At 49.2% G+C, this 12,578-nt stretch overlaps 1 protein-coding gene across 7 annotated transcripts in view; it reads left to right on the forward strand.

Moving 5' to 3' along the window:
* The window catches only part of Zfyve27 (zinc finger FYVE-type containing 27), a 22,324-nt gene extending 11,889 nt beyond the window's left edge, over positions 1-10,435 (forward strand). For 2 of the 7 annotated variants that reach the window (XM_010638491.2, XM_010638497.2), the window contains 9 exons: positions 136-248; positions 1,153-1,292; positions 1,740-1,768; positions 1,855-1,941; positions 3,356-3,380; positions 3,546-3,690; positions 7,568-7,614; positions 7,942-8,023; positions 8,965-10,435. In XM_010638491.2, the coding sequence (XP_010636793.1) occupies positions 136-248; positions 1,153-1,292; positions 1,740-1,768; positions 1,855-1,941; positions 3,356-3,380; positions 3,546-3,690; positions 7,568-7,614; positions 7,942-8,023; positions 8,965-9,029 (733 nt within the window). In that variant the 3' untranslated portion in view covers positions 9,030-10,435. Of the gene's footprint in view, positions 1-135; positions 249-1,152; positions 1,293-1,739; positions 1,769-1,854; positions 1,942-3,355; positions 3,381-3,545; positions 3,691-7,567; positions 7,615-7,941; positions 8,024-8,964 lie in introns of those variants that run through there. The other 5 variants (XM_010638493.3, XM_010638494.3, XM_010638495.3 and 2 more) reach the window with 5 other exon arrangements.
* The last annotated feature ends 2,143 nt before the right edge of the window (positions 10,436-12,578 follow it).

The raw sequence follows: 12,578 nt of genomic DNA on the forward strand, positions 1-12,578 counted from the left end.
GTTTGATTAGCTGGTTTTGCTGGTTTATTAACTGAGGTCAGGGCTAGTTTTTACCTGGACATCTGTATAAGTTGGCTCAAACTGGTTTCCTTATGAGCTTGTGAATTTCTGATCTTGTTTTCCTCTGTCATTTAGGTTCTATGGAGTGCTTCTGGGCACAGTGTGTATGCTGTATCTGCTGCCACTCTGTTGGGTACTCACCCTTTTAAATAGCACGCTCTTTCTGGGGAATGTGGAGTTTTTCAGAGGTAAGTCCTGAGGAGCCTGACAGCTGAAGCCCAGGCTGGCTCTGAAGGCCAGTTTAGGCTCCCCGTTCTCTCTGTCAAGCTAATCTTCTCTTTGCTGTGCCTTCCATGAGAGGGCAGCACTACACTGGGCTCTCTGTGGAAGGCTGTCTTTTGTCTCTGAGATGTTAGGTGAGGCTTACATCTCATAGGGGAGACTCCCACAGGGAGGTCCCTTCTGTTCTGAAGGCAGGGAAAATCACTGCTTACAGATACGCTGGTTTTGTGGGGATGAGGGAAAGGTGTTTTCTTTTTCTTTTTTTTTTTTTTTTGGGACGGGCTCTCACTACGTAGTTGAGACTGACCTGGAACTCACTATATAGCCCAGGCTGGTCTCAAAATCACCGTGATCCTCCTGCCTCAGTCTCCCAAGTGCTGGGATTACAGGTGTGCGCCACCACGCCCGGCCTGGAAAGGTGTTTTCTTAAAGCTGTCACCTGTCCCCCAGGCTGCAGTCACCTAGAGTTTTGTGATCTCGTGGCACCTGCCTGATCTCATTTCTTTGTGATTCCCCAGTACCCGCCTGCCATCTGGCTTCTGAAGCACTGAGGCAGTCTGGAGTGGCCCTGACTGACATGGTAGAGGCTTGGGTCTGTGCGTGTGCTTGGGTGGTGCTATATTTGTTTAATGGTAATAATAGATAGAAGTCATAATGGAATCTCTAGCAATCTGGGGTAGGAGGTGGTATCTCTGTTTTGTTTATGAGGTTTAGATTAGGTGACTTGCTCAGTTAGGAAGCCAGCTCTTCCCTGTAGCAGAGGGTGTGTTGCTGGAGGAAGCGGCCAGTCAGTTTTAGAAGTGGACATCCCCAGAGTGCTACTTATTCTCTTTTGTGTCTGTCCCACCCTTTTCTCCTTGCCCTGGGAAGTGGTATCTGAGTACAGGGCATCTCTGCAGCGGCGGATGAACCCTAAGCAGGAAGAATGTACCTTTGAAAGCCCACTACTACTGGATGCTGAGGGGAAGGGTGCTCTGCTGGACAGTACACCGGCCCCCACACCCACTGAGGTGAGTACCTGAACCATCAGCAAGAGCTGGCTGTGGGCAGGTGGGGGTCTTCCTCTGACCAGCTTGTTCATACTGCATAGCTCCCAGATTGGTCTCTGTCCTGCTTCTTCCCAAACCTGATCTCTTGTGAAGTGCTCAGTAATAGTAAGTTTAATAAAAACAGCTGCCCTGTGTGTTATTGAGTGCTTATTCTGTGTTGGATGCCTGTTGTGCCTTAGAGATAACTTTACTGAGGTTATATTGAGAATGAGAATGAGATTATTCTGAATGGCAGAGGGTGAGGCACAGAATGGCTTCTTAGGCCTCAAAGCTAGTAAGGGAGGCACTAGGTCTCAGACCAGGCCCTGCAGTTCCAGAGCCCTGCTCTTGGCCAGTGGTATACCCATCACCCTGGCCCTGCAGGGTTAGAGATTGCTCTCTTTCCTGTGACTTCCTTTTTTCTTGCAGTTGTGCCATTTCCTCTGGGGCAGGAACAGGTATTTTGGGAGCCTGGGTGCTGGCTCAGGGGAGGTGGCCCTGTATTGTGGGAAGCAGGGCTGCCATTCCTCTCCTTCTGTCATAGAATCTTTCCTCCCAGGACCTTACGCCAGGCAGTGTGGAGGAGGCTGAGGAGGCTGAGCCAGATGAAGAATTCAAAGATGCCATTGAGGTGGGTGGCCCTTTCCCACTACTGGGTGCCAGGGCAGAGGTTGGGTGGTTTTGTTATTGTTGTTTTTTCTTAATTCTCTTACATCCAAATGGAAATCCAAAACTTGACCTATGCTGGATAGAACTTACTGGTGGAAAGAGTACCATTGACCATCTAATTAACACGTTCCCACCGGCTTGAACTGTCAGGCAACTTAACCACCAATGATTTAAGTGGCAGGAATGTAACATGTTCAAATCCGAGTTGCCATACAGTAGGCCATATGAATATGGCTTCGTCATGGATGTGTTAAATGTGCTGGGTGGTCAGGGCAAGCAGGGCTCTGAAAGCCCCTGAGAAATGGCCTGCTCTGTGGAGTTGTGTGTCTTCTCACCTTTGCTGCAAACACTGGGCTCAGTGCCTTTGATACAGGAAGGCAGATTTAGAGGAAGCTGCTACTATGCGTTTCTTTTAGTAGAGTTCTGTAAGATGTCCCTTTGGGAGTCTGGAAAAAGTGGTTCTATGGCCAAGTGCTAGGTCAGGGAAAGTTTAACACAATTTAATATGATTCTGATAGTTTGCAGAAATGTTTGATTTTGCTTGCAAAGTTAAAAAATTTATTTTGAGTCAGTGCTCAGAAATGGGGAAATTTTAGTGAGAATTCTATGTTTTTGGGTTCTCTTGTCTGCAGGTCTGCAGCAGTGAGTGTAACTAAGGCCCCACCTGCTACTTTAGACCAGTCACACTCTGCAGTTACACATATCCCCAGCACTCCCTGTCTTCCGTGATCTCTGAGGCCTAGTGACAGTTGCTACTTATTACCACGTTTGCACTGTTGCTTTCCTTAGAGTAGAAATAATTTTTTCCGCATGTCTTTGTAAAGTGGGAAATTGAGGTGTAAGCCGTGAGGCTCTTGTGAATTTTTACCAGGCCCATGGCTTACACTTGGCTCGCTCTACTCTTTCGTGAGCCCCATTTTGTGAGTGTTTAACTTTTGACTGCTGCAAGCTTTCTCCAGGACTGAAACATTCTCGGCTGTGAATCTGGAGGTGGTGGAGATAAGTCTAATAGGTACTTTTAAGTGAGGAACACATTTTTTATCTTGATGCAGTTCACAATTATGTATCCCTGTAAAATACATAAAATTTCAGTGGAACACAGTTTCCTGAAAGACATTGTAAGGGATATTTTCCTTCCTTATGTTTTGTTCTATTTGAATAATGACCCCATGTGAAAAAAAAAAAGTAGCATATAGGTTTCTCCAGACTTCACCACTGGGCTCCTACGGGGGAGGGCGTCTGTTAAGCTCACTTCTGGGAAGTGCTCAGAGTGCTGAGTTTCCTTTTGCTTGGAGTCCCCCCCACCTTGAAGCACCTTCTTTCTCCTGCTATCTCTTGTTCTGTGTTTTTTCCCTTTCTACTCTGCACCTTGGGAGGCAGGAGACCCACTTGGTGGTGCTGGTAAGTTGGAGTGCTGGTGAGGCGGGCAGGGGCTGGACTGGCAGGGGGAGAGTGACTGGTCCAGCTGTGCTGCACCTCGTGGGGTCTGCTCTGGCCAGGTGCTTCTGCATGCATGTCCTAGGCCTTCCAAGAGGGAAGCAGGACTGGAATGAGCTGTTCCCACAGGAGGATGATGAGGGCACCCCATGCCCAGCAGAAGATGAGCTGGCCCTACAGGACAATGGGTTCCTGAGCAAGAATGAGGTGTTGCGCATCAAGGTGTCCCGGCTCACAGAGCGGCTCCGCAAGCGTTATCCTACCAACAACTTTGGTATGGATGTGGAAGTGTGGGGTTGGGGTGGGGTGGTCAGAAGGGACTTGATGGGACTATTGCTGGGGTGGAGGGCACATTGGCCACAGGGGTAGAGATTAGGAATTGTGGGTACTGATTTGTCATACGATCAAGGACGAAAGAGAAACCAGTAAATATCCAGTGGGAGAGTTGAAGGAATGATGTGGGCTTCTTGTCCCTGTCTTCTTATTGAATATTAGCTCTTGGGAAGACAAAGAACTGTTTTTGAACTGCCATCCTAGGACTACTGACAGCAAGGTGGTGCAGCAGACTGGCTAAGAGCAGTGGAGCCTGACTGCTTGATAGAAATTCTCCTGGGGTCGAGTATCCTTGAGCAAATTATTTCCTGTCCTTGTGTCTCAGTTTCTCTTCCGTAAAAGAGGTAGTAGTTCTTGTAGGATTGTTCTAGGTGTCACAGTACTTGTGAAGGGCTAGCACAGGGCCCAGCTGGTTTGTCAGTAGTGCTTAATAAGTGGGTATCATTAATATGGGAGGCTCTGGCCCATCCAGTAAGTTTCTGGGAGCCTGTCTTGATTTTTCTGATCCAGCTAGAAAGAAATTGGAGTAAATAGTATCTTCTATGGACATGATAAGGCCTTGTTACTTCTCTCAGCCGAATTTGTAGCTTGGCCAATTGTTAATGTTACTGGGGCAGCGTGGAGGAGAGTGGACTCGCCTGTGAGCACAGTTTGGAGACCTGGCTCGGAGCAAGAGTTGCTACTTATTACCGTCATGGATGTGTTAAACGTGCTGGTGGTCAGGGCAAGCAGGGCTTGATAAAAGCTTGAGCATTGCCAGATAAAATCATGGTGGAAGCCTAGAGTAGTTGGTGACCTGGAAGCTGCCTTGTACTGTGTGTTCTGCCATGCGATAAGTTCTAGGTATGTGTCTGGGGTTTATGGTAAGGAATTTGATCCTGGTCTTAGGGTCAGCCCCTCGTGTCTATAATAAGCAGGCCAATTGTTTTCTTAGGATTAGAGATCCTAGACCTGCTATTTCCTTGCTGTGTGAATGTCCTCAGCATTTTGGTTCCTTTTTCATTTATGTTGCCAGTGACTTCTGTAGAGCCTCTGTGAGCTCATCGTACTTGTACATATGTGAGCTTGGACCTTGTCGTAGATATGACAGGAGGCAGTTTTATTATGTCCAGAAGCAGCCAGGTTCCAGAAGTCCTAAGGGACACTACAAAAGAATGAATGATGATGTGTTTATATTTATGCATTTCAAGTAAAGGCACTTAGATATTCCCATTTTACAGATAAGTAACCTGCGGTAAAAAGAGTGATTTGCCCAAAGACTTTGCTAGTAAATGGTAGAGCTGGGCCTAAAGTCCAGGACATCTGATTTGGCTCCTGTTCTTTGTACCTCACTCTCCTATTTTCATTTGCTTTGATGTCTTAGTTACTTTCTAGTTGCTGAGACACAATACCTAACACCCACAGCTTAAAAGAGGAGAGGTTTATTTTGGCTCACATTTCAGTCCATAGTTGTCTGGCTCCAAGGCAGGATGGAATGGCACAGGGACATGGAAAAGGAGAGCTGCTCAAGGCATGGAAGACAGGAAGCAGAGAGAGATTTAAGGGAGGAGCTGAGCTGGGAGATAAACCCTTTAGACCACCCCAGAGTAATCTGCCTCTTCTGACCAAACAAGTCAGCGTAAGCTCCATAACTGAGTCACTTCCAAAAGCCCTGCCTATGAGTGCTTGAGGCTCTTGGGTAACATCTAGATGAAAACTGTAACACCTGGTGTCTGAAGGTGTCCCTGTTTTATGTCTGTCCCATTTCTGAATTTGGCTTTTAGTTTGGAAATTCCCTGCCAGGATGCACAATAGCCTATCTGGTTCCTTCAAGAATGGCAAGGGCAGAACATGCTTCTTTCCCTAAGGTGCTCTTTGCTCCTCATCCTTCAGGCTCTTAACTTTTCATCCCTTGAGATGTTCTTGCACTCTTTGTTTCAAGGGAAGGGTAGGTAGGTGGCTTTGGGGGCTGCCTTTGTTTGGGTTGCTATAAGAAAATTTGCTACACTGGGTGGCTCATAAAAACAAATTTATTTCCTATCATTCTGGAGACTGAAAGTCCATGATCAAGTCACCAGTACAATGAGGGTCTGGTAAGGTCCTTTTTCCTAGTTGGTAGATGTTTCCTCCTTCTTGCTGCCTCATCAGATAGTAGGGTAGTTAAGGCAGTCCCTGGCATCTCTAAGGGGACCAGTCCCACCATAAGGATCTGGCCAGTCACCTCCCAGAGGCCTCACTTTGTAATACCATTGCTTGGGGATTAAGAGCCCATGTGTGAACCTTTGGGGGAACTCCAGCAGGGGCTCTTCCATTCTGGTTGTTGGTGATGAAAGGGCCCATTGGAAGAATGAAGACCAGTTACTCAGGAGCTTCTATGTGGCCTCTAAGTGTGTGAGTCCTGGTGATGAGTGCCCCCTCTGTCATGGAGGCTGCATGACCATTCCCCTGGTAGGCTCTGTACAGTGTTTGGCTCCTGCTACTCATTGTTCTCATGGCCTCATCACAGGGTAAATCAGGATGGGTGGGGCTTGGCCTTTGCTGAGAATGAGGGCAGAAAGAGTGAGCACACATTGGAGGGATAGGGTTGCTCCCCTCCTCTGTCTTCTGTCTGAGCTGATATCTGTCCCATAACCCTCCCTGGGTTCAGGCTTCTGTGTGAGTACCTGGTTGTTTTAGTGGGCCTGTGCCTGCTAGACGCTTGGCTCTGGCTCTCCATGTAGTTCAGAGCAATTCCTGGACATAGTAGCTCCATTGCCCTGTCCCATTGCTCTGCATCCTTGCTAAGAGGAGGCAGCGACAGGCTATCTTCCCTCAGTTCTTAGTATAGGGGCCAGAGTCTTGGAGCAGCCAGTTTCTACCACTGGGCATATCCTGTACTTTTCTCTCTTGACTTCTGCCAAGAGCCTTGACCTGAGCAACAGTCATGAGCATTTACCTCTAGTACCTTGGCCTCAGTCCTTCTGGCTCTAGCTGTTCTTTTCTCAATCCAAGGAAGCTTCTTTAGCAAGAAGTACAGGTGAGTCTGGTGGGAAGGAACCACTTGGAGCTGTCAGTATAGCTTTGGGGATGTGTGCAAAGGTGAGGCCGCCCTTTTACTTGACCAGACGTATAACCTGGGGGGCACAGTAGTGCTCCCTGAAGCTGATAGTTTCTCTGGCCAGATCATAGCAGGCCTTGGACCCCGGGTCCGGGAACCTCCTTCCCCATTCTCCATTCCTCCTCATACTAGCCTTGTCTTCTCCTAGCCATCTTCGAAGCTGCCATTGTGTGAAGTTTTGTCTTCTTGCCATTGCTGGTTATTTAGGCAGGATCGTTCTCCTGGCTGTCTTCCCCCATCTTGCTTGCTGCTCACAGTGCTTGAGCATTTGACCTTTGTGTCTTCTTGGAAAGTGCCTGGTTCCAGGCTTTTTCTCTTAGAATTCTTTGACAGAAAGTAGGAGCCTGCATTTCTAGGAGGCATTTATGTGTACCTTATGGGTAGAATATTTATGAGTTGCTCAGAAGGAGTCAAGTCGGACAGATTTCGTTTCTGGATGCTGTTGTCTGGTCCTTGTCAGCCTAGCTGGGTTCCAGGGAGTAGATTCCCTGGCTGCTCTTTGATTTCTGCTGAACCTGTGAGTGGGCCGCTGGGAGCAGGCAGGGACTAGAGCCATGCATGGCCTGGGGACTGCAGTTCCCAGGAGCCATCTGTTGTCCCTTCTGGCTCTGTATCTGGTCTCTGCTTCCTTATTTACTGTACCCAGCTGAGGAGCTGGGCTGGGCTGATAACCCTAGTGCCCCATTTAGAAAAGCCAGAAGCAGGTGCGGGTCAAGACTGAGCTGCTGCCTCTATTTCTCAGGGAACTGTACAGGCTGTTCTGCTACCTTCTCAGTGCTGAAGAAGCGGGTAAGTCTCTTTGAAGTTATATTTGTTGGGAGCAGTGTGCTTGTGAGTTGGGGTGTTGGGGAGTTGAAGGGCGTCATTGATGAAGTTTAACTCCTCAGGTAACATGGGGCCTGGCACCTGTGGTTTGCTCAAGCAAGTATATGTCTTACCCACGTGTCTGCCTCCACCAGCCTTCCATGTAGTGTTCATCTATTCTGTTCCACCTCGGCACTTCCCAGGCCCAATTTCCCTGGGTGGGATTGGCCAGTGGAAAGGAGGGAGGTGCTGGGGCTCCAGGTACCTGAGTTAGGGGCTTCATCCGACATTAACTTTGGCTCTTGTCTGCAGCGGAGCTGCAGTAACTGTGGAAACAGCTTCTGCTCTCGGTGCTGCTCCTTCAAGGTGCCCAAGTCCTCCATGGGGGCCACAGGTGAGTGGTGCTGGCGGTGCATCGAGGCTTGGCTGCTTTGTGTCCCTCAGGGGAGGCCACATTGTAGAAAGGAGTGAGGGCCCTAGACCAAGGGCTACAGTAAACAGGTCCATCCTGTTTAACAGTAAAAACAAGCATTTGATGAGTGCAAAGAATTGCACTAGGAATTAGGAAACATGATAGCAAGATCAGTACCTGTGACAGCTTCCGAAAGTTAACAGACAGTGCATTAGCAATTCCCTGAGGCTCACCTCTGCCTTTCCCAGACCTCACCACAGTCCTCAGTTTGGTGACATTTAGACAAGAATTTTAAATAATTACTTTTCTTTATGAAGGGTATGTATACTCTTTGTTAGTAAAACATATAGGTGAACAAAAGGAAGGAAAACACTCTTCATGTATTTCAGAGTCAGTAGTTGGGTGTGGGTCCTGCCTGCCTCCAGCATGCACGTAGGGTGAATTGCATGCACATGTTCCTGAAAAATGTGATCACAGTTCACTTACTACTTTGTGATATGGCAGTAAATTCAAGTTTTTTTCTTTTCTGATCTCGCAAGTAACACATGCTTATTAACTAGAAAATTTGGAAATTACTATACAGAAGAAGGAAGACAAAAATAATCCTGTAATCTTACCACCCAGAGATAACCATTGTTAAAGTGTTAGGAGAAAATTTCCTCTGGTATTTTATTTACAAAACACTTTAAAGATGTTCTGATGGTGCCGAGAGAATTTCTAACCCTGGGAACCCCTGGGAACACCTAGCACCACTTGCAGTTCCCCTGGAAGGTGTGTCTGAGAGCTAGCTAGCGAGCTGGCTCAGGGAGGGCATGGCCTAGGTGGTGGGTGGTCTCTTTGGGTCTTTTGGGAGGGTGGTTCTAGTACTTGTGGCTATGAGCCGAGGGCATAAAGAAGTGTCTTACCAAGTTCTTCCTTTTCAGCCCCTGAAGCCCAGAGAGAGACTGTGTTTGTGTGTGCCTCATGTAACCAGACCTTGAGCAAGTGAGAAGAGGCCAGGCTCCAACCGGCATCAGTCCTGGGGCCAACAGTAGAGCTCCTCTCCCACCCACCCGTGGACCCTCTGGCTTGTACTGGGCAAATGTGGCCTGAATGCTTTGTAGGCTTCCCCTTCCTTCCTGTATTTTCAGCCAGGCTGGCAGTGCTGTGTTCAGAGCTCAAGGGAGTGGTGCCCCTAGACAGTCTTGTTTGCTTTGCTCTGCCCCAGGTTAGTTAAGTGGACTCAGGGCTGGTCAGGGAGGTGGGCCTGGCTCAGCTGAGCTGTGATGATTAGGACCAATGTGGCCAGGCCTGGAGATCCAGCAGACCAGAGCTTGGGAAAAATTCTTCCCTGCTGAGCATGGGGCTGGGTCCCTCAGCCTGAGAGCCTGGAAGACAGTTTGGGGATGCCACACCTAGCTGTGCTGTTTGAATGTCCCTCCTCCAGGTACCAGGGGATTGGATCACTTCCCTATCAGAGGGTGTGTGCAGGGATTACCAGATTGTTCTGGAAGCAGGTCTGGAGTTCTCAGGTTCCTTCAGAGGAGAGCAGTGCACAGAGAGCTCATGGAGTCCTCTAGTATGTGTGGGTCACAGCATGGGGACGCTGTCCTGCAAGTGGACTTGCGTGATGCCCTGGAGTCCTCAGCTTCACCTGGGTGGCTGAAGGGTACTCAGATCACTCTTGCTCCCCTACCCAAGCACAGGGAAAACTTCCTCTGGTCTAGTGCCACCTCTCCCTTCCCTATCCTTTGTCCCTTGGAGTGTGAAGTCAGGTGAGCAGAGCAGAGGTCCAGAAGCCCTTGACCTAGAGGGTGTTGTTGGGTTGGATCCTAGATTTCATGTCTGTTCCCTGGAGGACAGTCTCAGTTACAAGATAAGTCCACTTGGGGTCTCGATCTTTCTGGCAATTTTATATTTCCTTCTGGATGTTGAGGGGCCTAGCATCTCTCCCAAAGCCATGAACTGGCTCAGCACGCACCCCCACTCCCAGCTGCCCTGCCTTCTCAGAGTATTTATTTATTTATTTAATGGTTCCTGGGAACATACAGCACGGGGATGGGATGAAGAGGATCAGGGTCTTCTGCCCTGGAGTCATAGGCTGCCTGGGACCTCAAGTCATAAGTGGCTGAGGTGTTTCTACTCCCTGAGCATGGACTTGAGGCAGGTGGGAGGACAAGCAGCCCACCCTAGGCCTGCTTTCTTGCCATGCTAAGCTGTTTCGTGAGGGTTTGGCCGCTGGGCCTGGTCCAAGTCAGGCAAAGAATCAGGCTTGGGAGAAAGGGCAGGCCTCGGTGTCGCCAGTTTGCTCTGTTAGGAGATGAGGGTTAAGTTTTCTATGTTTATTTACACTGGAGAGGAGTGAAAGGATCTCTGTGTATGGAAAATTATCAATAAAAGGCTTCAAGCTTCTTATATTGCCTCTTGTTGCACCGAACTCCTTAGGGCTGGAGGACCTGATCTCCCTAGCACCGCCCTCACCTGCAGACTGGCTGGGGGTGGGGTGTGGGCTTTGAGCACCGTTGGTGGTGGGGATGTGGGAGCAGCCTGGTCTGGGTGTGACCTTGGGTTGAGAGAAGGAAAGCTGTACCTTGCACACAGGGTTCAGCACATGCTGGTCAGATTGACTGGAGGCTCTGTCTTGTGACCTAACTCTGAAGGCCTGGGATTAGAGTTGGGACCAGAAGTTGGTAAATGCTAAACAACGTGGGCTTTAGAATGAAATGACCGTAGTAAACCCTGATAAAGCCAAAAAGGGTTAGTGCTCTTTCAGGCTGAGAGCCAGGAGGTAGGATTGGCTGTGTGGTGGGAGATATGAGCAGGCTTTGAGAGCTGGGTTGGTTGGGTGTTCTCTGGGTATCAGGTGCTGTGGTGAGCACCTTATATTTTCTTAATGACCACAACAAGCCAGTAAGGTTGGCACTGGTCTCCGCAGAGTAGAAACTGAGAGCACCCAGCACCCAGCAGCTACAGCAGAAGTAGATGCCTGCTGTGGTCCAGCTCCACACTCAGCTCCGTTGTGCCTTGGCCTGGAGCAGTGCCTCCAGTCTTCCTGTTCTGCTTCTCTCATCTGTAGAGTGGGCATGACCACGATGCTGGCTTTGTTGGGCTGCTGTTTAAATTCAGTCTGCTTGAGGCATAATGCACAGCCCTGACGTATAGTAGATACTCAGTAAACAGTAACTCAGTGCTGCTATCCCAATAACCTTTGAGTGGAGAACAGACACCTCTGCCTGCCTAGCTTAGAACAGTAATTTGTTTTCCTTTTAAGTCAGAGAATAACTTTAGATATTTTTCAGAGAAGAAAGTTCGGGAGGGCTATGAGTTTGGAAAAGCAGTGTCAATATTATTTTATTTTGGAGAATGGAAACAGTGCCTAATGTTGATGAAGTGCCAGTAACAGGAGGAATTTGGGGAAGGCTGTGCTTGCAGCCAGTGGGTTTCAGAGATGAGAGAAACATGGGTGGTCAGCAACCTCAGAGAAGGACGCTGAGTACCCCTGCCCAAGATGACAGCTCGAAAGCCACTACGAGGATGTGAACTGTATCTCAGGTCCTGGTCGAGGCCCCATAAGAGAAATTGGAGAAACATAGCATTCTGGGCAGTTACCTCTCTCTGTTCTACCTGCTCCCAATCAAACCAGGAGCTACCCACTGGGCTCGTAGGAGGGCCAGTCCCCTAAGCCCAGCTTTCCCCCTCTCCTCTTTCTCCAGCCCAGCCCCAGCCAAGAGGGCCCAGCCTTCAGCAGAACAGAGGCAGCCTTGTGATAGGAGCCCCCTGCCTCTCCCGGCTCCCCGCACCACCCCCCTTCTGCCTTGACACCCAGAGTGCAGCACATTCCATTCTCTGCACAGCTGGGGGCTAGAGGTTCTGGGTTCCCCTGGCTGCCAGCTTTCTCCCTGGCCCCAGCAGGGCCTACTGTCTGGGCTGGGACACTGGGTCCTAGCCACACACATTCCAGCAGCATCTGCCCCCGACCTTAGATTTCCCAAGTAGTGAACTTGAGTCAGGATTACAGCCCACTAAACAGTTGTGGGATGTGAGCTTCCTTTGTGGGGACTTGGGCTTGGTGCTGGCAGGGACGAGGAGAGGAGGGGTAGGGTGGGCCGTCTGGGAATCAGGGAAAAGGCCACTGGCTCCTCGGCCTCTGTCAGGCCCTGGCAGCAGGACTGGAGCAGGGCTCCCGAAATCTTCCGGGGAGGTGGGTCTGTGATGGAAGCATGGCTGTCTGCTCCCCCTGGGTTGTGCTCAGCTCTGCCTTTGCAGACTGATGTAGTGGTGAGGAGTGGGAAGTCAGATCCCACACCACTGTGCTCCTTAACTGGAGCCAACAGCTACTGTCTTTACAGTGCAGTCACTGCGAGGACTGTTGGGAAGCTTAAATTAGAACACAAGTGTTTAGGGTCTGCCACCTACCCATCATGGCCTTGATAAGTATTGGTTGCCAGTATCAGACAGCTCCCTAATACTGGCTTATCTACTAATAATTAGGATAGATAAGATGTGTACTGTAGGGTTTTCTTTTCTTTTCTTTTTTTTTTTTTTTTTTTTTTTTTGC

The sequence above is a fragment of the Fukomys damarensis genome, unplaced genomic scaffold (assembly GCF_012274545.1).
Source record: "Fukomys damarensis isolate Sample0158 unplaced genomic scaffold, DMR_v1.0_HiC HiC_scaffold_8, whole genome shotgun sequence".
NCBI classification, from domain to species: Eukaryota; Metazoa; Chordata; class Mammalia; order Rodentia; family Bathyergidae; genus Fukomys; species Fukomys damarensis.